This window comes from Oncorhynchus kisutch, linkage group LG27 (genome assembly GCF_002021735.2).
Source record: "Oncorhynchus kisutch isolate 150728-3 linkage group LG27, Okis_V2, whole genome shotgun sequence".
Taxonomy (NCBI): domain Eukaryota; kingdom Metazoa; phylum Chordata; class Actinopteri; order Salmoniformes; family Salmonidae; genus Oncorhynchus; species Oncorhynchus kisutch.
In genome coordinates, this window is record NC_034200.2 from 29967085 (window position 1) to 29994834 (window position 27750).

The 27750-nt window shown below is 42.2% G+C and overlaps 2 protein-coding genes across 9 annotated transcripts in view; both read right to left on the bottom strand.

Annotated features, from left to right (window-relative positions):
- LOC109871784 (cyclic AMP-dependent transcription factor ATF-6 alpha) overlaps positions 1 to 16797 on the bottom strand; it is a 48286-nt gene extending 31489 nt beyond the window's left edge. For 2 of the 7 annotated variants that reach the window (XM_020462776.2, XM_020462774.2), the window contains exons 1-7: positions 16509 to 16715; positions 16101 to 16201; positions 15888 to 15954; positions 12265 to 12344; positions 12073 to 12160; positions 11495 to 11689; positions 9299 to 9501 (exon numbers count right to left, since the gene is read on the bottom strand). In XM_020462776.2, coding sequence (XP_020318365.1) covers positions 9299 to 9501; positions 11495 to 11689; positions 12073 to 12160; positions 12265 to 12344; positions 15888 to 15954; positions 16101 to 16201; positions 16509 to 16605 — 831 coding nt within the window. In that variant the 5' untranslated portion in view covers positions 16606 to 16715. Of the gene's footprint in view, positions 1 to 9298; positions 9502 to 11494; positions 11690 to 12072; positions 12161 to 12264; positions 12345 to 15887; positions 15955 to 16100; positions 16202 to 16508 lie in introns of all 7 variants that reach the window. The other 5 variants (XM_031806664.1, XM_031806665.1, XM_020462775.2 and 2 more) reach the window with 5 other exon arrangements.
- A 4162-nt stretch (positions 16798 to 20959) lies between these two features.
- Positions 20960 to 24075, bottom strand: dusp12 (dual specificity phosphatase 12). Of its 2 annotated transcripts, none has more exons than XM_020463256.2 (7): positions 23940 to 24075; positions 23279 to 23567; positions 23074 to 23187; positions 22807 to 22925; positions 22403 to 22490; positions 22061 to 22238; positions 20960 to 21705 (listed from the first exon to the last, which is right to left on the bottom strand). In XM_020463256.2, exons 2-7 carry the CDS (start codon positions 23530 to 23532, stop codon positions 21553 to 21555), a joined length of 906 nt encoding a protein of 301 aa, XP_020318845.1. In that variant the 5' UTR covers positions 23533 to 23567; positions 23940 to 24075; the 3' UTR covers positions 20960 to 21552. The 2 variants fall into 2 exon arrangements, with proteins under 2 accessions (XP_020318845.1, XP_020318846.1); XM_020463257.2 differs by having other exon boundaries at positions 23947 to 24062.
- Positions 24076 to 27750: the final 3675 nt, after the last annotated feature.

The window sequence follows — 27750 nt, forward strand, 5'->3', positions numbered from 1 at the left end:
GTTCTTTTCTCATCAATCTACACACAATACCCCATAATGACATAGTAAAACAGTTTTTTTTTTGTAAATTACAAATAAAAAACAGAAATACCTTATTTACATAAGTATTCAGAACCTTTGCTATGAGACTCAAAATTAAGGTCAGGTGAATCCTGTTTCCATTGATCAAGTTGTAGAAACATATCAAGCATGATTGGAGTCCACTTGTGGTAAATTCAACTGATTGGACATGATTTAGAAAAGGCACACACCTGTCTATATAAGGTCCCACAGTTGACAGTGCATGTCAGAGCAAAAACCAAGCCACGAGGTCAAAGGATTGTCCGTAGAGCTCAAGGACAGGATTAGGTCAAGGCACAGATCTGGGGAAGGGTACCAAAACATTTCTGCAGCATTGAAGGTCCAAGAACACAGTGGCCTCCATCATTCTTAAATGGAAGAAGTTTGGAACCACTAAGTCTCTTCCTAGAGCTGGCCGCCCATCCAAACTGAGTGATCGGGGGAGAAATTCCTTGGTCATTGAGATGACAAAAGAACCCGATGGTCACTCTGACAGAGCTCCTCTGTGGAGATGGGAGAACCTTCCAGAGGGACAACCATCTCTGCAGCACTCTACCATTCAGGCCTTTATAGTAGAGTGGCCACATGGAAGCCACTCTTCAGTAAAAGGCACATGACAGCCCTGCTTGGAGCTTGCTAAAGGACTCTTTGCCAAAGGACTCTCAGAAAATGAGAAACGCGATTCTCTGGTCTGATGAAATCAAGATTTAACTCTTTGGCCTGAATGCCAAGCATCACTTCTGGAGGAAACCTGGTACCATCCCTACGGTGAAGCATGGTGGTGGCAGCATCATGCTGTGGGGATGTTTTTCAGCGGCAGGGACTGGGAGACTAGTCAGAATCGAGGGAAAGACGAACCGAGCGTCGCTGCAAAAGATCCTTGATCTCCTCGTTCTGAGCCCTCTCCTGTACTCCCTGTTCACCCACGACTGCGTGGCCACGCACGCCTCCAACTCAATCATCAAGTTTGCGGACGACACAACAGTGGTAGGCTTGATTACCAACAACGACGAGACGGCCTACAGGGAGGAGGTGAGGGCCCTCGGAGTGTGGTGTCAGGAAAATAACCTCACACTCAACGTCAACAAAACTAAGGAGATGATTGTGGACTTCAGGAAACAGCAGAGGGAACACCCCCCTATCCACATCGATGGAACAGTAGTGGAGAGGGTAGCAACTTTTAAGTTCCTCGGCATACACATCACAGACAAACTGAATTGGTCCAATCACACAGACAGCATCGTGAAGAAGGCGCAACAGCGCCTCTTCAACCTCAGGAGGCTGAAGAAAATTTGGCTTGTCACCAAAAGCACACAAACTTCTACAGATGCACAATCGAGAGCATCCTGGCGGGCTGTATCACCGCCTGGTACGGCAACTGCTCCGCCCTCAACCGTAAGGCTCTCCAGAGGGTAGTGAGGTCTGCACAACGCATCACCGGGGGCAAACTACCTGCCCTCCAGGACACCTACACCACCCGATGTTACAGGAAGGCCATAAAGATCATCAAGGACAACAACCACCCGAGCCACTGCCTGTTCACCCCGCTATCATCCAGAAGGCGAGGTCAGTACAGGTGCATCAAAGCTGGGACCGAGAGACTGAAAAACAGCTTCTATCTCAAGGCCATCAGACTGTTAAACAGCCACCACTAACATTGAGTGGTTGCTGCCAACACACTGACAATGACACTGACTCAACTCCAGCCACTTTAATAATGGGAATTGATGGGAAATGATGTAAATATATCACTAGCCACTTTAAACAATGCTACCTTATATAATGTTACTTACCCTACATTATTAATCTCATATGCATACGTATATACTGTACTCTATATCATCGACTGCATCCTTATGTAATACATGTATCACTAGCCACTTTGTTTACATACTCATCTCATATGTATATACTGTACTCGATACCATCTACTGTATCTTGCCTATGCTGCTCTGTACCATCACTCATTCATATATCCTTATGTACATATTCTTTATCCCCTTACACTGTGTATAAGACAGTAGTTTTGGAATTGTTAGTTAGATTACTTGTTGGTTATTACTGCATTGTCGGAACTAGAAGCACAAGCATTTCGCTACACTCGCATTAACATCTGCTAACCATGTGTATGTGACAAATACAATTTGATTTGATTTGATTTGATTTGATGAAAACCTGCTCCAGAGTGCTCAGGACCTCAGAATGGGGCGAAAGTTCACCTTCAACAGGACAACGACCAATGATAATGACCCTAAGCACACAGCCAAGACAACGCAGGAGTAGCGTCGGGACAAGTCTCTGAATGTCCTTGAGTGGCCCAGGCAGAGCCTGGACTTGAACCCAATCGAACATCTCTGGAGACACCTGAAAATAGCTGTGCAGCAACACTCCCCATCCAACCTGACAAAGCTTGAGAGGAACTACATAGAAGGAAGGGAGAGCCTCCCCAAATACAAGTGTGCCAAGCTTGTAGCTTCATACCCAAGAAGACCCAAGGCTGTATTTGCTGCCAAAGTTGCTTCAAAGTACATGTGATATTTCAGTGTTTTACTTTTAATAAACTTGCAAAAAAAATCTAAAACCTGTTTTTGCTTTGTCATTATTGGGTATTGTGATTGATAGATTAATGAGGGACATTTAATCCATTTTAGAATAATGCTGTAATGTAACCAAATGTAGAAAAAGTCAAGGGGTCTGAATACTTTCCGAATGCACTGTAAACTGTATTTTTTCAAAGACAGTGAATTATATTCCAAATCCAACAAAGGTTCTCCACCACCATGAGCCATACAAATTATCTATTCCTACTGTACTTGTCTGTTTGTTTTTCGGTGCAGCTAAACCAGTGATACAACTACAGTACATCACAACAGGGAACATGGATTCGGTCAGTGAGAGGTGATGTCACAGGTTTGATGTGTAAGATCTGCTGAGGTAAAGGGTTTCATGGAAAACATCCAATAGACACTAGACAATTACATTTTGTTAAGTTAGCAGACGCTCATATCCAGAGGTTAGCATTTTTCGTAATGAATCTTGTTCGAGGCAGGTCTGTAAAGTGATCACTAGCTAGCACAGCCACAAAATCATACCATCTGATTTTAACCCTAACCAAACTGCTAAATCTAATGCCTAACCCCAATCTTAAATTAAATATTTTTACAATATAGACAATTTTGACTTTGTAGCCGGTATATACAGTTGAAGTTGAAAGTTTACATACCCCTAGCCAAATACATTTAAACTCAGATTTTCACAATTCCTGACATTTATCCTGACATTTAAAAATTCCCTGTCTTAGGTCAGGTAGGATCACCACTATTTAAAAAATGTGAAATGTCAGAATAATAGTAGAGATAATGATTTATTTCAGCTTTTATTTCTTTCATCACATTCCCAGTGGGTCAGAAGTTTACATACATTCAATTAGTATTTGGTAGCATTGTCTTTAAATTGATTAACTTGGGTCAAATGTTTTGGATAGCCTTCCACAAGCTTCCCACAATAAGTTGGGTGAATTTTGGCCCATTCTTCCAGGTGTAACGGAGTCAGGTTTGTCGGCCTCCTTGCTAGCGGAACCCCTCGACAACATTCTGCTGAAAAGGCAGAGCGCGAAATTCAAAAATATGTTTTTGAAATATGTAACTTTCATACATTCACAAGTGCAATACACCAAATTAAAGCTTCTTGTTAATCTACCCATCGTGTCCGATTTCTTTATAGCGAAAAAACACCATATGATTATGTTAGGTCAGAGACTAGTCACAAAAACACACACAGCCATTTTCCAGCCAAAGAGAGGAGTCACAAAAAGCAGAAATAGAGTTAAAATTAAACACTAACCTTTGATGATCTTCATCAGATGGCACTCATAGGACTTCATGTTACACAATACATGTATGTTTTGTTCAATAAAGTTCATATTTATATCCAAAAATCTCAGTTTATATTGGCGCTTTATGGTCAGTAATGTTGTGCCTCGAAAACATCCGGTGAATATTCAGAAAGCCACATCAATTTACAGAAATACTCATAATAAAGTTTGATAAAAGATACAAGTGTTATGCACAGAATTATAGATATACTTCTCCTTAATGCACCACTGTCAGATTTCAAAAAAGCTTTACGGAAAAAGCAAACCATGCAATAATCTGAGTACGACGCTCAAACACAAAAACAAGCCATGCAGATACCCGCCATGTTGTGGAGTCAGAAATAGCGTTATAAATATTCACTTACCTGTGATGATCTTCATCAGAATGCACTCCCAGGAATCCCAGTTCCACAATAAATGTTTGTTTTGTTCGAAAAGGTCCATCATTTATGTCCAAATACCTCCTTTTGTTAGCGCGTTTGGTAAACAAATCCAAACTCACAAGGCGCAGGCAAGTCCAGGCGAAAGTTCAGACAAAAAGTTCAAAAAGTTATATTACAGTTCCTAGAAACATGTCAAACGATGTATAGAATCAATCTTTAGGATGTTTTAATCATAAATCTTCAATAATGTTCCAACCGGAGAATTCCTTTGTGTTTAGAATTGCAATGGAACACAGGTCGCTCTCACGTGTGCGCACGTGAAAGGCTCATGGCACTCTGGCAGGCCTCTGGTTGAATCAGCTCTCATTCGCCCCCACTTCACAGTAGAAGCCTCAAACAAGGTTCTAAAGACTGTTGACATCTAGTGGAAACCTTAGGAAGTGCAATATGATTCCATAGACACTATATTCGATAGGCAATGAGTTGAAAAACTACAAACCTCAGATTTCCCACTTCCTGGTTGGAATTTTCTCAGGTTTTCACCGGCCATATGAGTTCTGTTATACTCACAGACATCATTCAAACAGTAGAAACTTCAGTGTTTTCTATCCAATACTACTAATAATATGCATATATTACCTTCTGGGCCAGAGTAGCAGGAAGTTTACTCTGGGCACGCTTTTCATCCGAATGTGAAAATGCTGCCCTCTATCCCAAACAGGTTAAATAGTTTAACTTGGGTCAAACGTTTTGGATAGCCTTCCACAAGCTTCCCACAAAAGTTGGGTGAATTTTTGCCCATTCCTCCTGACAGAGCTGGTGTAACTGAGTCAGGTGTGTAGGCCTCCTTGCCTGCACATGCTTTTTCAGTTCTGCCCATAAATTTTCTATGGGATTGAGGTCAGTGCTTTGTGATGTTGTCCTTAAGCCATTTTGCCACATCTTTGGAAGTATGCTTGGGGTCATTGTCCATTTGGAAGACCCATTTGCGACCAAGCTTCCTGACTGATGTCTTGAGATGTTGTTTCAATATATCCACAATTTTTACCCTTCCTCATGATTACATCTATTTTATGAAGTGCACCAGTCCCTCCTGCAGCAATGCACCCCACAACATGATGCTGCCACCCCCGTGCTTCACAGTTGGGATGGTGTTCCATCGGCTTGCAAGCCTCCCCCTTTTTCCTCCAAAACATAACAATGGTCATTATGGCCAAACAGTTCCATTTTTGTTTCATCAGACCAGAGGACATTTCTCCAAAAAGTACGATCTTTGTCCCCATGTGCAGTTGCAAACCGTAGTCTGGCTTTTTTTAATAGTGGTTTTTTAATTCAGGTTATGTCGATATGGGACTCGTTTTACTGTGGATATAGATACTTTTGTACCCGTTTCCTCGAGCATCTTCACAAGGTCCTTTGCTGTTGTTCTGGGATTGATTTGCACTTTTCGCACCAAAGTACGTTCATCTCTAGGAGACGGAATGTTTCTCCTTCCTGAGCCGTGTGATGGCTGCGTCGTCCCATGGTGTTTATACTTGTGTACTATTGTTTGTACAGATGAATGTGGAACCTTCAGGCATTTGGAAATTTCTCCCAAGGATGAACCAGACTTCACCTTCAATTGACTCAAATGATGTCAATTAGCCTATCAGAAGCTTCTAAAGCCATGACATAATTTTCTGGAATTTTCCAAGCTGTCTAAAGGCACAGTCAACTTGGTGTATGTAAACTTCTGACCCACTGGAATTGTGATACAGTGAATTATAAGGGAAACAATCTGTCTGTAAACAATTGTTGGAAAAATTACTTGTGTCATGCATAAAGTAGATGTCCTAACAGACTTGCCAAAACTATAGTTTGTTAACAACAAATTTGTGGAGTGGTTGAAAAACTAGTTTTAATGACTCCAACCTAAAGTGTATGTAAACTTCCGACTTCAACTGTATCTATAGGGAAATTGCTCAATTCTTCCTCCAGGACAAGACTCATGATCCTTAACGTCAACCTACTCGACATACAGTCAGACTGCATAATGGAGTTCAAAATAATCACTGTTCAGTAGCTGTTACCAGTCTACAACAAATGATTGGTAAGAGTCCACCGGAATTGAGAGTGGTAAAACTACATTGGTCCTACATAGATTTAGCATCGCAAGCTGCCTAATCTGGCAAGCAGGGGTAATCAGTCTGGTATTTAAGAGGCTAAAACAGATTACTGAATAGCTCTAAAACTATGCCATGCGGTCATGTGTGATTGGATAAGTAACAGAAAAAGGCTGTGAAAGTCTATGATAGGCTGTGAATATATCAGTGCTAAGGGGTGTTATTAGGTACGAGGCAAAGCCAGTGATGTCCATGATTGTTTTCTCTTTTTTTTTTTTGACAGAAAGATAAATCACCCATCATACTATGGGCCTCCTCCGCCCTTGGGAACAGACAGATTGGGTCTTTTGAAAGTCCTTTCAGACACTATGCCCTGCTAAGATTCCCACGGGGGTTAAAAGGTCAAACATAATTAATTACCAGCCAGACATCAGTCCCCTGGGACTGGACAAGGATCCCTGGCCTGATGGTTGGTCCGTTATCGTAAACAAACAACTTCCTCACATATGTGGATGCACACACAGGCACACCCACACACACGCACACCCACACCATCCTTGTCTTCTAGAAAGGTGACAAGCCACATGACACAGCAAAATGCTTAGCTTTCAAAGAAACTTCCCAGCACTAAATTCTTGCCATCACACAGTAATGAAGCTTTGGAGACGGCTAATGCTTCTAACACAGAGTCTCAAAGAAGGTCTGGAATCAAACAGAATATTTTGGGGGGTGGTTTGCTCACAGCTCTTTTTTGTGCAACTGTGAGTGAGATTGCCATTCCAGTTGATCTAATCTGTTGTGTTATGCCATCACATTCTAACCACAGTGGCCTTGTGGTTAGAAAGTCTGCCCTGAGATTGGAAGGTTAGGAGCTTAATCCTCAACTGAGTCATACCAAAGACTGTAAAAATGAGCCCTGGTACTATGCTTATCTCTCAACATTGGGGTACGGCCCGGCAATAGACTAGCGTCCTGTCCAGGTGGTCTACATCAAGCTGTCTCACGGTACAGAAAAAGGACTCATTCCTGCTCGCACCTCGCAAGGTTACTTACTTATGGCCAGTGATGGTATCTTGTCAATTGAGAACTGTGTAGAGAGAGCTAGCACACTTAACCATATAATATATCTGACCCCCCCCAAAAAAACCTGTATGGTTCTTCAAAAGGTTCCTTGTAGAACCTTTGACATTGATTAAATTCTCAATAAATGTTCTATAAAGAGCCATTCAAACCCCTTTTTGGTGCTATATAGAACCTTTTTTTAAATAGTAATTTATAGAACCTTAGGAAAGGGTTCTTAATAGCACCACAAAGGTTCCATTTAGAACCGTATGAGCATGGTTCTTTATAGAACCTTCAAAAAAGGATTATATCGTTACGAGCCAAAGAACCCTTATTTTGGCACTATATAGAACCATTTGTTTTTATAGTGTATAGCTCTTAGATATCGAGGCGGAAAAAACCCCACTTTCACTGCAATTAATTAGAGACTAAAGTAATAACATTTTCTGAGGTTGTCTAAGAGTTCAGCCAAGGTCATGATGCAGCCTGAAAATAGCACTGTCATATTGAGAAAGTAGGAAATAATTATGAAATTATGTTTTCTTTGTTGACTGTTTTGTGTCTCTGTTGGGCTACCATATCAATTTCATATTTTTCCAGCAAAGTTTGAAAAAGTATTAAACTTCTAGAACTGATTACAAGCTGTTAAACTGACTGAGCCAACACAACTCAACATTTATTACTAGGGCTACCGTGTCAAATGTTTTTGCCAAGCTCTACCACAGTAAAACCCAAATAGCGTAGCATTCATTTAAAGAGATTTTATTGGTGAAACCTCTGCCTCAAAACAATAAGATAATATTTTTATTATTCTAATGTTGGCTTATCCACTCCACTCTCTTCAATTTGAGAAAAGTCCAATAATAGTATTGCACGTAACGCAGTGCTACATTTGGTCCTAAACAGTGATTAACCGTTATAATGTTATTATTCCTTCAAGACAAGGCTAAATAAACCAGTCGCTCCAGCTGTCCTTATGTCACCTTGTTGGAATGGTTAAGTAAAGTGAAGGGGCTTTCCTATGCAGACCTGAGTGCAACTATTTGAAACCTGTCAAATACTTGTACCGTTTGTTCCAGCGGGAAGAGTGGACCAAAGTGCAGTTTTGTGATGTGTTCATGATACTTATTTTCAAGAAATACTCAAACAAAAGTAACAAAAAATCAATTTAAATTAAAGGTTGTAATGCAACAAAATAGAAAAATGCCAAGGGGGTGAATACTTTTGCAAGGCACTGTATGTTGAGACCGAAGGGAACAATGGTCTTTAAATTAAAGATCCAGGCAGCGTTTTGTTATAACAATAACTTGTCTCTTCTCAACACATATTATAAGCTGCAAAACATAAATCGTATAAATATTTAACTTAGCAAACACATAAGGACCGACCCCACCCCTCTACCCCCTAAATGTTCCATCCGTGAGACATACTCCCCCAGGTAAGTGTTACCACAGTAAAAAGCCAGGTGCTCAATATCTGTCTGTCTGACCACCCTCAGGGCCTATTGGTTTTAAAGTGGCCTTGCCCTCCTAACTACCAACCACCTCCACTCCTCCCACCTCTCTCCAGATGTCTGGATGGACACTGGGCAGACCCCAACATTTTACCCCAGCACCCCTCTATTTTTGTGAGATTGAGCACCTAAGAAGACTGGGGTAAAATGTTACTTTAGGCTAGATGTTTCCGCACTGTGTGACTTTAATGTGAGGGAATAAATCATGGAATAAGACAGAACAAAATGCTGAAGGCTCTTCTCCAAAAAGGTCAAGAGGGAAAGCAGACATGCTGTACGGAGGTCAGATGCATTTCAAACATACCTCAGTGTCCACAGCTGTGTTGTGATAGGTCATTGCCATGGGATGGGTGGGGCCAGAAACAGCAGTGGTCTCCATGGTAACATGATGGGGTACAATTGGCATGGTGAACACCTGGTTGGTGACAGCGAGAAGGGGAGGGGCTGGGGAAGCGATCTGGGGTCCAATCAACAGTCTCGGCTGGAGATGCATCGTGGGAACTGCTGCTGACAAAGACCAGATACAGTTAAGAAAGAGGTCAACCCTTCTGTCTGTTTTAGCCTTGTCCTAAACCTGGATGTTAGCCATCTCTGAATAACTCATGAGGCATAACAGAGTCAGAAGTGTTGGCTAAAGCACATCCAGGTCTGAGATCATCCTATGTCCCTCTGGGGTGTCCTTCACTCAGCGTACATCACTGTAACATAACTAATTGAATACAGTCAGTGTACATCACTGTAACATAACTGACTGAACAGTCAGAGTAGCCAGCATCCTTAGAGCTGAGGAACATGAACAATAGCTCTTCACAATGTTCATCACACTGATCAATCCTGGGCTCAGATAAAATTTGTTTTCTTTCTAATCCAGACTGTAGTCTTTTTTACTCATCCGCGATCACTAAGGATGTCAGGTCACCTGTATGGGATACTGACCCCCCATAAACAGATCCATCCCACTCCCTGCCCAGAGTCAGACTCTTGTTTAGTGCTGAGAGCCTGTCCCTCCCTCAGACACCTTCAGCAGTCCTCCAAGGATCCATTATCAAACATATAAAGCCCTGTCACGGTCCCCTTCAAAGCCCTGTCACGGTCCCCTTCAAAGCCCTGCCACAGTCACCTTCAAAGCCCTGCCACAGTCACCTTCAAAGCCCTGGGCCTACTGAAGTCTAATCGAGTGTATTAGGGGCCTACAGAGGAAAACACTCCCATGCTAATTACACTGTAATAATACAAGTAGACCTAAGATCCTACTGAGGTTAAAGGCTTTTAGTCTGGCTACTAATGGGCCATTACCCTGCTGCCTCAGAGAGAACTCAGAGAGAATTATAGACAAAAGAGCAGATCTGATTGGTCAAAAGACCAATTAGTTGAAAAAATATCTGAATTGGGTTGCCTGTGTAAACGCAGCCTTAGATTGATGTCCTGTATCTGTTTGATCATTGGTATATAAATGAGAGGTTATGACGGGTGTAGTTGATATGAGTGTGCTCTGTGCTGACGTTCATGAAATATACGTTTTAAAACAACAATATTTCTACAGTGGTTTTTAGAGTCAGTCCTCGGGGATCCTGCATGGTATGCACTGGTCATACACTGGTCATTGTGTTACATTTGAGGTAGTCTCTGCTGAGTCCCCAACAACCGGATGTTCCGAATTCAGAGGAAATAGAAAGAGAGCCTGTGACATAACTTCTGCTTTTGGATGTTAAAAAGGCAAAACTCCATCTTAACTCCTCCTCTACATTTACTGGATTGGTTGAACAGTGCAGAAGAGAACCTCCCCCAATGTTTTTTTTGTTCTTGTATGTAGGGGATCCAGTTTCAGGCGTTTATTTTGCTGCTACTTTAGGTTACATTTGAGGAGAAGCCAGTAGCTTTCTTTGCACAGCAGCCACTGTTTTCAGGACACCTTGTGGTCAATAACAAAAGGTGCAGTCACAGGAGTTACAAATACACATTCTATTTTTCATTTTGTTCACAGAATGTTGTTTCAGCTTCTTCATTATCTTACAAATACCATTATGTACTGTAACAAGGCAACAGTAAACCCGTCAACCTCTACAAATGATTCAAAATCTAATTTGCGGCAGAGTTTATAGGTCCTTATGGGGAACCTTTCTGTCCTGAAAAAAAATGCATGTATGTGCAAAATTACATGGCGGTAGCTCAAACGGGGTAAGAGATCAACGCTTGTTCAACGTTTGGAATTCCAGATGATTACTATAGCAAGACGCATCATTCACCCAAGTTTCGTCGAAATCAGGCCAGTGGGGTCTGAGATATTGCATGTGACTAACATAGTACCCCCCCTGAGGAAGCCATATAACCTGAATTACTTCAGTGAATAAGACCCACCAATTTAAAGGGGCATTCGTCACAACAAAACTGTGCAGAACACTATTCAAACCCCTCCAAATAGTAGCAGACATACAAAATACTATTTCATTGTAAGATAAACACCAGAGTAAAGTTACAGTATGAAAGTTCAGACTCTCACCAGTAGAGGGTACAGTAGCATGCACAGTCACGTGCGGTGGATCCTTGATCACTGAGACCACAGTCTGCAGGCCAACGGGCTGGATGACAATGGTCCTGGTTTTGAGAAGAGGGGCCAAGGGTTGGGTGAGGAGGACAGAGGGGGGAAGTTTGGGCTGAACGGACACCCTCTGGTTTGGGTGGGCGGGTCGCTTGGCTGGTGGGAAAAGAGTAAGAGAATAAGTAAAAGTGTTTTTGTATATATATATTTTTAACCGTTATTTAACTAGGCAAGTCAGTTAAAAACACATTTTTATTTACAATGACAGCCTACCCCGGTCAAACCCGGACGACGCTGGGCCAATTGTGCGCCGCCCTATGGGACTCCCAATCACAGCCAGATGTGATTCAGCCTGGATTTGAACCAGGGACTGTAGTGTCGCCTCTTGCACTGAGATGCAGTGCCTTAGACCGCTGCGCCACTCGGGAGTCCCCTGGTTAATACAGGGGTGACCTATGATACAACTAAACAGACACATTCAATAATTTTTTGGAAGATATCCACCATATTGTGACATGTACATCAAAGAGACGTTTCACCTCTGGGAGGTGGGCTGACTCGCTTGTGTATTTTCTTTTCAGGAGACAACATAGTCGGTAAAGGCTGCATAGACACATCATCTTCCTGCTGGTGCGCATCGGCAGGGACAAGACAGAAGTTAGTGAGAGTAGTCAGTACTTAGCCTACTATTTACACATAGGGGGAGAGTGTTGAGCGAATTGAAATCTTACTTTCAGGGATAGTGGTGACAGTGAGGAGGTATCACTAACTGCAGATCCAGATGATAGGGAGGACCCAGGCACTCCTACATCTGCCAACGAAACAATTAGAACTCAATTCAATTGACAAGCAGGGGCATCACATTGCCGATCCTCTTTCACGTCCTGTGTGATTGACCTTACAACACAGTCTGGGGGCCTAACAGGTGCAGCAATCCCACGCCCAAGGCAGCCACCTAATGTCTACTGACTAGGGCAGGGATGGGCCCTTTTGTAGGGCAGGGATGGGCCCCGCACACACACAAAAAACTGTTGGTTGTACATTTTTCTGCTGTTATGTCAGTCACTGACAGTCACTCAAATAGCCCATAAAATTTTTTAGATTGCTAAATTAATCCAGCCAGGTATCTAAACTTGTAGTAATCATGGACGAATTAGCGACCGGAGACCCCAATTGATTATGTTAGTCAGATATCATATAAACAAAATGGTACAGTATGTGCGGGTAGATGCAGACAAACGCATTCCCTTGGGGGAAGGGAAACAGTACATAGCTGTTATGTCTTGTGGGTTTCATAACCACATCTTTATAACAATTCAATAACGATGAGACGGGAGACAGGAATCAGTCCAACCATTTATCTACAACGTGCAGATCTTAACACACAACCCCCATGATGCTCTGCGGCACAACCCCAATACGCCACATCTCCTCCCCTCCTACTTAAATTGTTCCCATTATGAACAACATTCCTGAGAAGATGACTGTGAGCCCCTAGGCGGCGACTACTGGGTCAGGGTGTCACGGAGTCAGAGTTCTGGACCACTCTTTACTGACTGGTGGTTCTGTCGGTGTTGCATTACTCAACATTAACTGATGCAGGCGAAGACTTGCGTGCAATGTGTTCCTGTAGGATAGCAGGATGCTGTTCAACCATTGGTGCAGTGTCCCTTGACCTTGAGACACTTTTAAGGCATGTTTCATGGTCTGTATGAATCTCTCCGCCAGCCCATTAATTGATGGATGTTACGGTGCGGACCTGATGAGTTCGCCATTCACCTGTGGGAACGTGGCACTTTCTTGGGACAGGAGCTGCGGTCCGTTGTCGCTAACGAGTTGGAGTGGCGATGCGAACTGTCTAAACACTTCTCCAAGCTTCTCGATTGTCTTCTCTGCCCTAGTAGATCTATATAATACTGCATCGCAGTGCTAGAGGCATCACTACAGACCCGGTTTCGATCCCAGGCTATGTAGCAGCCGGCCACGACCGGGAGACACATGAGGCAGCTCACAATTGTTAGGGAAGAGTTGGGCCGGCCAGGATGTCCTTGTCCCATCCCCCTCTAGCGACTCCTTGTGGCAGCCCGGGTGCATGCACGCTGACTTTGGTCGCCAGTTGTACTGTGTTTCCTCCGACGCATTGGTGCGGCTGGCTTCCGGGTTAAGCGAGTAGTGTGTCAAGAAGCAGTGGAGGACACATGGCTCTCGAGATTCGCCTCTCCTGAGTCTGTACGGGAGTTGCAGCGATGGGACAAGACCGTATATCATGAAATTGGGGAGAAAGTAAAAAATATAATAAAAAATAAAAAATCTCATGATGGCAACCTCTAGCCACTTGCTATGAGCATCCACGTCCACAAGAAGCATAGTCTTCGAATGAACCTGCGAATTCTATGTGTATGCATTGCCACGCCTCCTCCGGCCAATCCCACAGATGAAGAGGTGCAAGTTAAGGTACCTTGTGAACCTTCTGACATGAGGAACATATTTTCGCTTTCACCTCAATGTTTCCATCCAATCCAGGCCACCAGAAGTAGCTTGTGTGATTTCATTCATGCAAACCACAATGACCTGAGTGTAGCTGATAGAACACTGGTTTCCACAGCGATGGTGGAATGATAACTCTCCTCCGTCACAGCAGACAACCGGACTGTACTGACAGCTCAGTTGTCCTGGAAAGGTAAGGTTTCAGTTCCGTAGCAACTCCTGCAACTTTAACTTTGATGATAATGTCCATCACTTCAGGTAACACCGGGTAATTTCTGGTGTTTCTCCGCACTTGTGTTGAAGTGACTGGTGTGTTTTCCACTTGTCTGAAGTAGAATATGTCCACTTGGTGTGACTCTGGCTTGACCACAGGTTGTGGTAACCTGGAAAGTACATCAGCATTCTGCATTGCAGTGCAGTTCTGCAGTGCAGACTTGCGGTACTTGATGTCCTAGGTGTGTGCTGACAACAACAAAGCCCACCTTTGCATTCTGCTTGCAGCAAGTGAACGAATCCCACTCAAGATCTGATCTATCGTCCTCTGGAACAGTGCTGGTGCACTTGGGATTCCAAACGGTAGACGACAGAACCTGGAGAGCCAACTATGTGTCACAGTGGTCAGCAGCTCCATTGACTTTCATCCACATGCATCTGCAAATAGGCTTGGCAGAGGTCAATGTCCTGAACTTTTGACCCCAGCTAAACCCACAAAAAGGTTGTTGATGTGTGGTACCGGATACTGCTCAGTGAACAACACAGGGTTAACTGTGACTTTAAAATGTATGTCTAAGTATCATATTTATTTAAGTCGTTTTCTATAATTATCTGTTGCAAGTACTGATGTTCCTGTTTAACTGCCAATATTAAATGTCTGCCAATATTAAATGTCTGCCAGTATTAAATGTCTGCCAGTATTAAATGTTATGGTTAAAGTTTGATGCCAGACTGGATTTGAGGACACACTCATAATATACAGGTAACATAAAGTGTCTTCATAGGGCGTTGGGTCTCCACGAGCCACCAGGACAGCTTCAATGCGCCTTCGCCTAGATTCTACACGTGTCTGGAACTCTACTGGAGGGATGTGACACCATTCTTTGGTGAGAAATTCCATAATATGGTGTTTTGTTGATGGTGGTGAAAAATGCTGTCTCAGGTGCCGCTCCAGAATCTCCCATAAGTGTTCAATTGGGTTGAGATCTGGCGATTGCGCCACACACACACACAACACACAACACACACGCACACGCACACACACCCTTTAAACCCCCTATGCTCCTTTGAGACACATCTTTCAAAGTCACTGAGATCTCTACTTCGAGTCTTGTAGCCAAAATAATGGGCAACTGGGCATTTTTATGCATGATGGGATGTTAATTGCTTAATAACCTCAGGAACCACACCTTCCTTCAATATACTTTGTATCCCTCATTTACTCAGGTGTTTCATTTATTTAGGCAGTTACCTGCATCTGTGACACTGTGTGATTCTGTAGCAGCCTATATTGTGACTTCCTACAAGCCTCTCAGGCTGGTGTTTACAGAACATTTGGTGCAGTGTGATTAATATATAAGGGCCTTCTCAGAGACATTGTCTTTGCTTCGGCTCTGGATGTGTTCACCCTGAAATCTTACTATAAACCGGATAGATTGTTTTATTTACATTATCAACGAATGCTCTCCTTTCTATTCACCGGAAAATCCCCTTTACAGTGTGGGTGTGTGTTTCCTGTATGAGATTTGAATCTATTACCAGGAAGACACAGGGTTCTAGTAGTGTTTCTGACGGTTGGCTACACTCAGCCTACTTTGCCTTGGCTTGGCTGTTATAGTTAAACTGAAAGTGATGCAATCCTGGTGATTTTTACCTGTGCAGCAACCGTCAGTATCTCCACTGGCGAAGGTTCTCCATTGTAACAGATTAATGTCATTCACCTGAGAAACATGCAGTCTGTTAGCTGTCACTTTCAGTCACTAAGACTGACTGTAGGTTAGGCAGCTACTATTACCAACTATTTTAGATGTAGCCTAGTATGATAATAACACATAGCATTAAATAGCGGGGTAATGTGGTGTAATACCTCTTGTTGCAGTGTTGTTTCATTAGGTGGTGTGAACTCAAATTCTTGAAGCAGTTCTTCTGCATCGCTTAGGTTTTCAAGTTCTTTAAACAGGTTGATGTCTGTAACAATGTTGCAAGCGGGAACAGATCAGTGAAAGAATCCAACGTATCTATTCTAATACATTACGCCTGTAAAATTGTTGTAAGAGACAGTGAGTTTCCAAAGTAGCTTCAATACATAACAAAATACAGTAAGGGGGAAAGTTGCTTATTGACACTCAGTCAAAACAAGTACTGCTGCGCCTGAGCATTAAAACGTATGTTATATTCAATAACGTAGAGTATATTCATTATATCCAGACAGTCAATGAAGTTGCACGTTGTGTTTACAACACAGCTATTATTATATAATAAGAATTGCACTTACCCCATTCGCCATCATGATCAATGCAAATATCGGCTAAATCGCTGTCAAATAGCCCATATTGTAGATGACTGTCTAAATCCAAACGTAACTCTGCCATTTCTAATGTTAGAAATTGTCAAAAGAGTCACAACAAAGTGTTCACATTTCCTAGTTTGCCGTCAACTCTCCACTATAAATACCATAAATAAATAAATAAATACACCTCCTGCTATTAGTACGGAACCCGCGATGGGACATTTACAAGTTCCCAGCCGGTCTCGACTGCTAGTGATAAAGGTTATTTGAACTAGTAGCCGCACACTGAGGCAAACATCTACAGTACATGTCTGGAGATCTGCTTCTTCAAAATGCCAATGCATTATGATATGGGGGGGGCATAAAATGCTAATAATAATCATTCCAATTAATAATGTCAGCAGCAGAAATACTGGTAAGACAGACAGAAATATAGAGAAAGGTATTCTGAAAGAGAAATACTTATTTCAAATCAAATCAAATGTTATTTGTCACATAGGTGCGGTAGCAGAGAGAACAGTCTATGACTAGGGTGGCTGGAGTCTTTGACGGTCGGAGGCCAAGCAGTTGCTATACCAGGCAGTGATGCAACCCGTCAGGACGCTCTCGATGATACAGCTGTAAAATCATTTGAGGATCTGAGGACCCATGCCAAATCTTCTCAGTCTCCTGAGGGGGAATAGGTTTGTCGTGCCCTCTTCACGACTGTCTTGGTGTGCTTGGACCATGTTAGTTTCTTGGTGATGTGGACGCCAAGGAACTTGAAGCTCTCAACCCTCTCCACTACAGCCCCATCGATGAGAATGGGGGCTTGCTCGGTCCTCTTTTTCCTGTAGTCCACAATCATCTCCTTTGTCTTGATCACGTTGAGGGAGAGGTTGTTGTCCTTGCACCACATGGTCAGGTCTCTGACCTCCTCCCTATAGCCTGTCTCATTGTCGTCGGTGATCAGGCCTACCACTGTTGTGTCATCAGAAAATGTAATGACGGTGTTGGAGTTGTGCCTAGCCGTGCAGTCATGAGTGAACAGGGAGTGCAGGAGGGGACTGAGCACGCCCCCCTGAGGGGCCCCGTGATGTGGATCAGCGTGGCGGATGTGTTGTTACCTACCCTTACCACCTGGGGGCGGCCCGTCAGGAAGTCTAGGATCCAGCTGCAGAGGGAGGTGATTAGTCCCAGGGTCCTTAGCTTGGTGATGAGCTTTGAGGGCACTATGGTGTTGAACTCTGAGCTGTAGTCAATGAATAGCATTCTCACAAATGTGTTCCTTTTGTCCAGGTGTGAAACGGCAGTGCAATAAAGATTGCATCATCTGTGGATCTGTTGGTGCGGTATGCAAATTGGAGTGGGTCTAGGGTTTCTGTGAAAATGGTGTTGATGTGAGCCATGACCAGCCTTTCAAAGCATTTCATGGCTACAGACGTGAGTGCTACGGGTCGGTAGTCATTTAGGCAGGTTACCTTAGTGTTCTTGGGCACAGGGACTATGGTGGTCTGCTTGAAACATGTTGGTATTACGGACTCAGACAGGGAGAGGTTGAAAAAGTCAGTGATGACACTTGCTAGTTGGTCAGCGCATGCTCGGAGTACACGTCCAGGTAATCTGTCTGGCCCAGCGGCCTTGTGAATGTTGACCTGTTTGAAGGTCATACTCACATCTGCTGTGGAGAGCGTGATCACACAGTCATCCGGAACAGTTGGTGCTCTTTTGCATGTTTCAGTGTTACTTACCTCGAAGCGAGCATAGAAGTCATTTAGCTCGTCTGGTAGGCTTGTGTCACTGGGCAGCTCTCGGCTATGCTTCCCTTTGTAGTCTGTAATAGTTTGCAAGCCCTGCCACATCCGACGAGCGTCGGAGCCAGTGTAGTACGATTTGATCTTAGTCCTGTATTGGCGCTTTGCCTGTTTGATGGTTTGTCATAGCGATATTTCTTATAAGCTTCCGGGTTAGAGTCCCGCTCATTGAAAGCGGCAGCTCTACCCTTTACCTCAGTGTGAATGTTGCCTGTAATCCATGGGTTCTGGTTGGGGTATGTACGTACAGTCACTGTGTGGACGACATCCTCGATGCACTTATTGATAAAGCCAGTGACTGATATGGTGTACTCCTCAATGCCATCAGAAGAATCCCGGAATATATTCCAGCCTATGCTAGTAAAACAGTCCTGTTTAGCATAAGCTTCATCTGACCACTTTTTTTATAGATTGAGTCACTGGTGCCGACATGTAAGAAGTGGTTACCCTTGATGTCCAGCAGTGACTGCTAGTCATCAAGGGTAACCACTTACATGTCGATTACATGTCACTTCATTTAAGATTTTTTTTATGTCTAGACTGCTTTGAGTTCAGCGACAGACACACCTCAGAGAACTTGGGAGAGGTACTGTTGAGAGTGGCCAGAGAATGGCAAGTAGATGGAAAAGTGGTCTGTTTACGTTAGCGGCAATGCAGCTAACATAACCAAAGCCATGAAAATTTTAAAATGGACCCATCCTCCATGTCTTAGCCCACACAATCAACCTGATTGTAATAGATGCTCTGAAGGTGATGAAGCCCACCGTGGACATACTGTGGAATACTAGCTGTGGAATACTTCCACACAAGCACAGTAGGTGCTGAAAAACTAAAGTCTACACAATGCCAAATGGGGATGCCTGAGCTGAGGCCTAAACAAGACTGCAATACAAGGTGGAATTCAACATTTTATTTGTTTAAGTGGTTTCTTCAGTCCAAGGATGCCATCATCTCTACCCTGGCCATTGTCAATGCACCTGTTGATGCTCTGACCCAAGAGGAATGGGAGGTGATGGAGGAGGTGTGCAGAGTCCTGGAACCCTTTGAGCAGGTCACTGTGGAGATCAGTGGAGAGAGGTCCAGTAAGCAGTTATTACTACATCATTATTTAATCCAGTATTATATATATATATGAGCAGTAGATGAGAATGTAGGATTAGTAGACAAAACATGAACCTGAACTAATAAGTTACTTTTCTCTTTTTTCAGCTATATGACAGCCTCGAAAATGATACTCCTGTGTCAGGGTCTGCAGCGAATCACAGCCAGCCGCCAGAGTTGATGGACACCCCATGTTCATCAATGGACAGAAAGTTCCACAGAATGGAATATAATCACATGCTATCAGAAATCGCTGCACTTGACCCCAGGTTTAAGAAGTTAGCCTTCAATGATGCCAGAGAGATGGTGAGGCTCTTCAAAGAATAACCTCAGAAGCAGGGAGGGACAGCCCCAGCAGTCAGCTGGCTCAGGCACCAGGAAGAAGAGGGATCAGATGGAGCAGAAGCACCAGCAGTAGTGCCACAAACGTCTGCTTTTGGATGCTGTTTGACAAGAGAGCAACTGAGGATGCAGCACGAAGGAATCCCTCAGCAGATGCCATAACGGAGGTCCGATCCTATTTGGAGGAGCCCCTCCTCCAAAGATCTGCAGATCCTCTGAGCTGGTGGAAGAACAAGGCCTCTGTCTACCCACAGCTTACTAAAGTCATGACAGGGAGACTCTGCATAGTGGCCACATCCGTTCCCTCTGAGAGGGTCTTCTCGAAAACGGGACAAATAATTACTGAGAGAAGAAACCGCATCAGCCCCTCGAAAGTGAGACAGCTTGCATTTCTGAACGCAAATCTCTCATAAAAGCTAAATATGATCAGCATTGCTGTGTGCTGCTGGTTATAACATGGCAACAAAGAGAGAGAAAAGAGGGACCAGTTTAATGTTTTAAGTGGGATGGTGCAGTTTTGCAAATTATTTATTTTTCTTTGATATGGTGCAATATTCTATTATGCTGCTCAGATTGTATTAGTTTTGAACGGTTACATTTATATACACTTTGTTTATATACATTCAAAAGTTATACTTTAAATACAAATGTTTAATAGCATTCTTTTTCATAAAAGACCAATGCATTTTAAATAAATTGTGGTTAAGGTAGAGTATGATTTAATTTAATTAGAATTGTTTTAACACCAATCATAGTCAAACTATCGCAAACTCTTTGACTTGAAAAACTACAAAACATATTTTTTTAAAGAGCTGTTTGGGAACCAAAAGAGCCGGCTCTTTTTGGTGAGCTGAGTCGAACGAGCCGGCTCACTGAAAAGAGCCGGAATGCCCATCACTAATAACCTCACAAGGCACCCTGATCTTTTTCCTCTAAATCTCTGTTTCCTTCTCCAGCGAAACACGGGGCCGGGTGTCAGCAGCAGTATACAGCAGTATAGCCCCAAAAAGAGCTCATTGAAGAAAAACATTCAGTTTGAGGTGAGCAAACTGTGCTGATTTGAGAAGCTCTTTTCGGTCATAGGAGACGGTAGCAGCAACATTATGTCCAAAACAAGTTACGAGCAACGAAAAAAAAAGAAGAAAAAAAACACTCAACAGTTTGTGCAATCTGCTTCAGTTGCATGTGATATAGAAAAATAAATACCATCTCGTTAGGGGCAATTCCAGTGACAGACTCAGATGTCACTTTAAATGTTGAACAAAAAACAATGATTGCGTGGTTAAATGTTGAACAAAAAACAATGATTGCGTGGTTAAATAAACCATACAACTCCACTCACAAGGACTACTTTCAACAATTTCCGCAGAAAATCTTACAAAAATACAATTAGTCAAAGATGCAAAGTTCAGTACCAGAATGATGACACACACCGTCCTTCTGGTACCAAACTCTGCATCTGAACTGTTTTTCAAGTAAATATGTTTATGTAAAATGTTCAGTGGAAATTGTTAAAAGTAGTCCACGTGCAGAGTTCTATGATTTGTTTAACTTTGCAATCATTGGTTTTTGTTTGACATACATTTTAAAGTGACAAATCTGAGTCTCAGTGTCAGTTACTTTGGAATTGCCCTCGGGCTACTCATTCAATTAATATGCAAGTAGGAGAAATAGTCTAGGTAACCTAAAATATCTATGAACCATCAATGGCAGACAGGGAAAGATGAGAGCTATTCTGAGAGAAGACAGCTATTCTGAGAAATTTATTACAGATATGAATCATTTTTACATTTTCATGATTTGAGTGTGGCTATACTGATGTGTTTGATTTCATCAACTCTGTTTTTATGCATCTGGAAGGCTGGAGTCACCCATCGACCACAGGAACACTGCTCCCCACACCAGCTGAATGAGCCCAACTTGGAGCTACACTTTGGGCACAAGATCTATAAAAAATTTAAAAAATACAAGTTTAAAAATATATATATTTAGAAGACACTGAATATAACAAGTAAATGCTAAGTTAATTATTCTCAAATGTGGTCATCGAGGAGTCTCGTTTGTAGGTTCATACCCACAAACCTATCATTCAGTTTGAATTCTGTTTATTAATTGATCTGCTAAATATAGTAAAGCCGCTTCAGTAAGTCTGTTATATTGTGCCAAGATAAATATGCATTCTCATTTTACACTGAACAATGTGACTAAAACTGACTTAAACTGAAGAAAAATGTCTGAGTATTCTATGCCAGCATTAACTAAGTACGACTATTCCATCTGAAAGCGAATTGTAATTTTTACCTGTCCATCCATCACCCCTAACAAGGCCTGTTCCATCCACTGGACAGGCTCGGTGAAGTAGGAGGTACATTGGGTCTGGTCCCCACTCGGTAGGTTACTCATCTTCTTATAGGCAAAAGCAGTCGGTCCATTGCCAATAGTGTGACTGAGGATACTGGAAGCGCGGAACAGTGTCCGTCTAAAGGGGAAGACAGAAGGGGGTAACAACAGAGGGTGACATGAAGAACATTTGTGTTGCTTGCTGACAGCCTTTATTTTTCACTCTCACTTCAGTCTCTGTTCAGCATCTGAAACCGTAGGGTGTGTGTATTCTTCATTTATTCACTCATTCAGTTCCCTTACCGACATTTTTTACACCTGTATACCACCTCAGAACAGGTGCTTAGGTAAGGGTCCACTGCAAACAACTCCTTTGGGACATTCTGAAGCTCTGCGTCAAGGATAAACAACGGTCTTAAGAGGATCTCTACAAAACAGAGCTGGCAGCAATTCAATTCATATGGATGAATGTTTCAATTAGGTTAAACAGAGTAATATCCCCTGGTACAGTGAAATAAACTACAGCGGTCCTGAAACAGGAAGAAAGAAAAAAAAGGTGGCAGGTTAGTAGCCTAGCAGTTAAGAATGTTGGGCAGTAACCAAATAGGTGCTGGTTCGATTCCCCGAGCCGACTAGGTGAAAAATGTGCATCTGCTAAATGTAAATAACAGAAAGGATGAAGAGGTGAGGAAAACAGCAGGACATACCTGGGTATTTCTCTGTGAGTTTCTGGAGTCTGTACTGCTTGTACTGGGGGCTGGTGACATCTACTTCACAACCCAATGACTCATATAGTGCTAACTGGTCCACAAACCCCTCATTCATCCTAAACATGAATTAAATACATTTTACAATGGACATAGTTGACAAAGATAACAGTACTTCCTTTAAATAACAACGTGTCCTTAATAAACATGAACAATTCAGACCCTGCAGTTGAATGTTATAATAAAATCACTTATTTTTTTGCTTACTTTACATCAGGTTTTAGTTGCTGGAGTTTGGCATAGGCATCGCCGAAGTTCATTTTATGACATTTCATCAAGTAAGCAGTCACCACCGCCGCACTCCGACTTTGCCCTACGTGGCTAAAACACAAAGACAGCGTTGCATGTCAAATGCATGTGAGGCTATCATGATATGCATTAAATAACTCAGGATTTGATAGGCCTCACGCACCAATGCACAAGGACAGATTTTGATGCCTCGCAAGCATCACATATGAAGCGTATGCAGTCATCAAGGTGGCTGAGTAGGTCTGTGGAGGACTCGTCCAGGGAATAGACATACTTCATCCTAAATGGCCCATCAGGTGAAGCTGGCTGCTCCGAGTCCACTGTGAGTATGTGGGTGATGCCAGCATTGGTCAGGTCCTGGGCATCTTTCAGGTCAGATGCTGCCCCGATGTAGACTCCTGCCTCTACCTGAATCATGGCTTGGCAATCAGGATTTCTCTATGGTAGAAGACCTGTGAAATACACCTGTTGTTAGCATGTGACATTTAAAGACTGCATAGCTATACATGAATATGATATAGTGAATATGTACGTTAAGTCATTCACTACTTTAGCTAGCTACTGGCATATTTTGTTTCTATATGCTGTACTAAATAGCTTCCTTCCTGAATATCAGAATATAACATATGTATATTTTATCCACAAATTGATGAGGTATGATCTGTCCATTAATAATCTTCAATAATCTTCAATAACTCAATTATCATTTTGACAGCTAGCTAACGTTAGCTAGCTAGATCCATTTATCCGGCTCTGCTAAATCAGCCTCAAGTTTCTAGCCTGAATATAAATGTTCTTCTTATCGGAAAAAATATCAGTCGTGCCTCTTACAAACGAAGTGTGCTATTTCAGTGAGTTGTTAAGAACTAAGCTAGCTAGCTACTAAACATAACTAAAAACGTAATGCGTGGCTGCTAAACTGTTTGGTCCGGTTATTAATTGTAACCAATCAGGGAACAAAAATGGAACACTTTTAGTTCCGGAGATAGCTCCACTTTAGTTCCTACACGGCGAACGAAGTTTGAAGCTGTGTTAGCTGAGGAAAGCTCAACTCCGTATATTGAGGCTGAGATGAGTATTGCGAACTTGTCTTGCGAGAACGGAGTTGTGCGTTCATCAGCTAAACTGTGAATAAACGGTTTGCTGAGTGGTACACTTTCACAACTCTTAGTACAAAACTGAACTGGTCACAGTGAAATGTAATGAGACCATTGGTTTAATCTCCAAAACACAACATAATGATATCTTTTAAATTGTGTCATTTTAACCACCATTCCAGTGTTTAATTGCTATAGTGTAATTACTTCGCCACCATGGCCTATTTATTGCCTTACCTCCCTTATCCTACCTCATTTGCACATACTGTATATAGACGTTTCTACTGTATTATTGACTGTATGTTTGTTTTTTCCATGTGTAACTCTGTGTTGTTGTATGTGTCGAACTGCTTTGCTTTATCTTGGCCAGGTCGCAGTTGCAAATGAGAACTTGTTCTCAACTAGCCTACCTGGTTAAATAAAGGTGAAATAAAATAAATAAAAAGGTTTGGTGAAAAAGTTACTGTGTGATTTTGTGTGTTGTACTTTAGTCAATTGAAAATGTGCTTCAAGTTTTTTTTTAAATGCCTTTTTGATGATCTGTTTTGAGTTTTGTACTAAGAGTTGCAAAATGTTACCACATACTTGTGAAAATAATACCAAAGCGATAAAAAAAACTGTAATCAGACTTGTCCCGCCATTCTCAATTTCTTGTCTTATTTGTATTTTTCCCCCTTACATTTTAATTGTTTGACATTTTACTGCATTGTTAGGAGCAATTAACATAAACATTTCGCTGCACCGGCTATAACATCTGCGACTGTAAACTGTGTACACGACCAATAAACTTTGATTTGATATTACATCTTTATTTCACTAGATGGCAGCAAATACATGTTTTAAATGGATGCATCGAAATGGTGACACTACTTCTAATCAAATGTAATGTTATTTGTCACATGCTTCGTAAACAACAGGTGTAGACTAACAGTGAAATGCCCTTCATACGGGCCTTTCCCAACCATGTAAAGAGAAAATAACAGAAATAATATAATAATAATAACACGAAGAATAAATACACAATTAGTAACAATTACTTGGCTATATAAACAGGGCACTGTCACATGCTTCGTAAACAACAGGTGTAGACTAACAGTGAAATGCCCTTCATACGGGCCTTTCCCAACCATGTAAAGAGAAAATAACAGAAATAATAGAATAATAATAACACGAAGAATAAATACACAATGAGTAACAATTACTTGGCTATATAAACAGGGTACCAGTGCCATGTCGATGTGCAGGTCTATGAGGTAGTTGAAGTAGATATGTGCATATATAGTATGTAGGGATAAAGTGACTAGGCAACAGGATAATAAACAGTAGCATCAGTGTATGTAATGAGTCAAAGAGTTAGTGCAAAAAGGGTCAATGCAGATAGTCCGGGTAGATATTTGGTTAACTATTTAATTATCTATTTAGCATTCTTATGACTTGGGGGTAGAACCTGTTCAGTGTCCCGTTGGTTCCAGACATTGTGCATCCGCACAGGTTGCAGTGCTGTAGCAGAGAGAACAGTCTATGACTTTAGGGGCTGGAGTCTTTGACCATTTTTAGGTGCTTCTTCTGACACTGTCTGGTATAGAGGTCCTGGATGGCAGGACGCTCGGCCCCAGTGATGTACTGGAATGTACACACTACCCTCTGTAGTGCCTTGTGATCAGATGTTGATCCATTGCCATACCAGGCGGTGATGCAGCCAGTCAAAATGCTCTCAATGGTGCAGCTGTAGAACTTTTTGAGGATCTGAGGGCCCATGCCAAATCTTTTCAGCCTCCTGAGGGGGAAGAGGCGTTGTCATGCCTTCTTCACGACTGTGTTGGTGTGTGTGGACCATGATAATTCCTTAGTGATGTGGACACCGAGGAACTTGAAGCTCTCGAACAGCTTCACTACAGCTCCGTCGATGTGATGGGGGCGTGCTCGGCCCTCCATTTCTTGTAGTCCACGATCAGCGATCTTTGGAAGTCTCCAAAATGTATTGATAAGTATCAAAGAGAAAATTAATTTATAAACATTTGGGCCACTCAACATATGGATCCACAACACGTGCATCAACATTTTGAAGTGTTTGTGAAAATGATATATGATACAACAGTTTATTAATGTCACAGTGTTGATAGTTCAAGTTTTATTGTCACAATACAGTGAAATGCTTAAATATATGAAATATTAATTTGTTTACAAAGTACACTGCACATGCTATCATGCACTTTCCTCTGAACTCAACAACACCCATTTCTTATTGATCCTGCCAATTCAGATTTTTGATGCTAGTCCATGTCTGCTCTCCAGTTTCAGCGAGTGTCTCCAATAAGCCTTTGACTTACATTATAAATAGAGAGAGCTGTTCCTAGAGGGTGTGACGACACGGTTAGGCTACCCTCAATTTATGGCCCTCATTGAAAAGTAGTCCCTCCGTGTCCAATTTGGACATTTCGTCCTGGTTTGGTCACTGGAGTGACCCTGTGATTTTGACAGTAAAATACAATGCTGTACCTTCATATTCCTCTGCCCTTTCCCCAAAAAAAGTATCTAAAATTGAGTGTTGTTTGCTAGAAATGATACTACTGCCATTTTTGTTTTGGCTGTGTTAAATGTGATGTGAAAGCTGATACAATGACATTTGAGCAAGTGTGAGTCACTCTTCAAGGGCCTCTGCAGCCTTGATGTGGACTCAGGGCTGCAGAGCTGCTCTGATCTAAAAATCACAGTTATCACCCATGTACTTACTTATTACTGATATACGTGGTTGTCCCAACTAGCTATTTTAAGATTAATTCACTAACTGTAAGTCGCTCTGGATAAGAGTGTCTGATAAATGACTAAAATGTAATGAAAAAAGACCGTTCTAAAACTATGAAAGGAGGGTGAAACATGCTCTATAGTGGTACAGAGGAACAAACATTTCACAGCAGACCAGACCAGTGTGACATGAAGAAGCAGGTGTCTCTGGCCCTAATCTGATTGGTCCCTTCAGGACAGGTCCAGCTTAACCTGAGTTGTTCTAGGCGAATCCCTGGTCCAGCCGTCTCTTTTACAACAGTGTCTCTAAGCCAGACCACAGATTCGGTATTCTTTGCACGCATATAGGATGCAATGGGGTGGGATTATTTTTATTTCTGTGTAATTTGCGTCTAATTTTTGTTTGGGCAACATTAGCAATCATTCAAAATAGTGGCTGGGGTTATTCTTAGGTCAGTTAGGACTGGGCCACATCAACATCATAGATTTTTTATGCGGTATGACAAATCTATGGTCTGGTTGGCTTCATCTCAATTATTTGTTGTAACCCTCTAGACAGAATCAGGGATTAACAGGTTCATAAAATGCATCTTTCGAGGCCTTCTGGAGATGACAATTGGTCCTCGGGGAGGGTGGAAATAGAACTACTGTAAGACATATGTTTTCTAAAGGACAGTGCATGTGGACTGACCACCACTCTTGAATAGCAAAGGCCTATGTACAGGAAAAATACACTGAGTACACCAAACATTAGGAACACCTTCCTAATAATCTACAGGGATGCTGACCCATG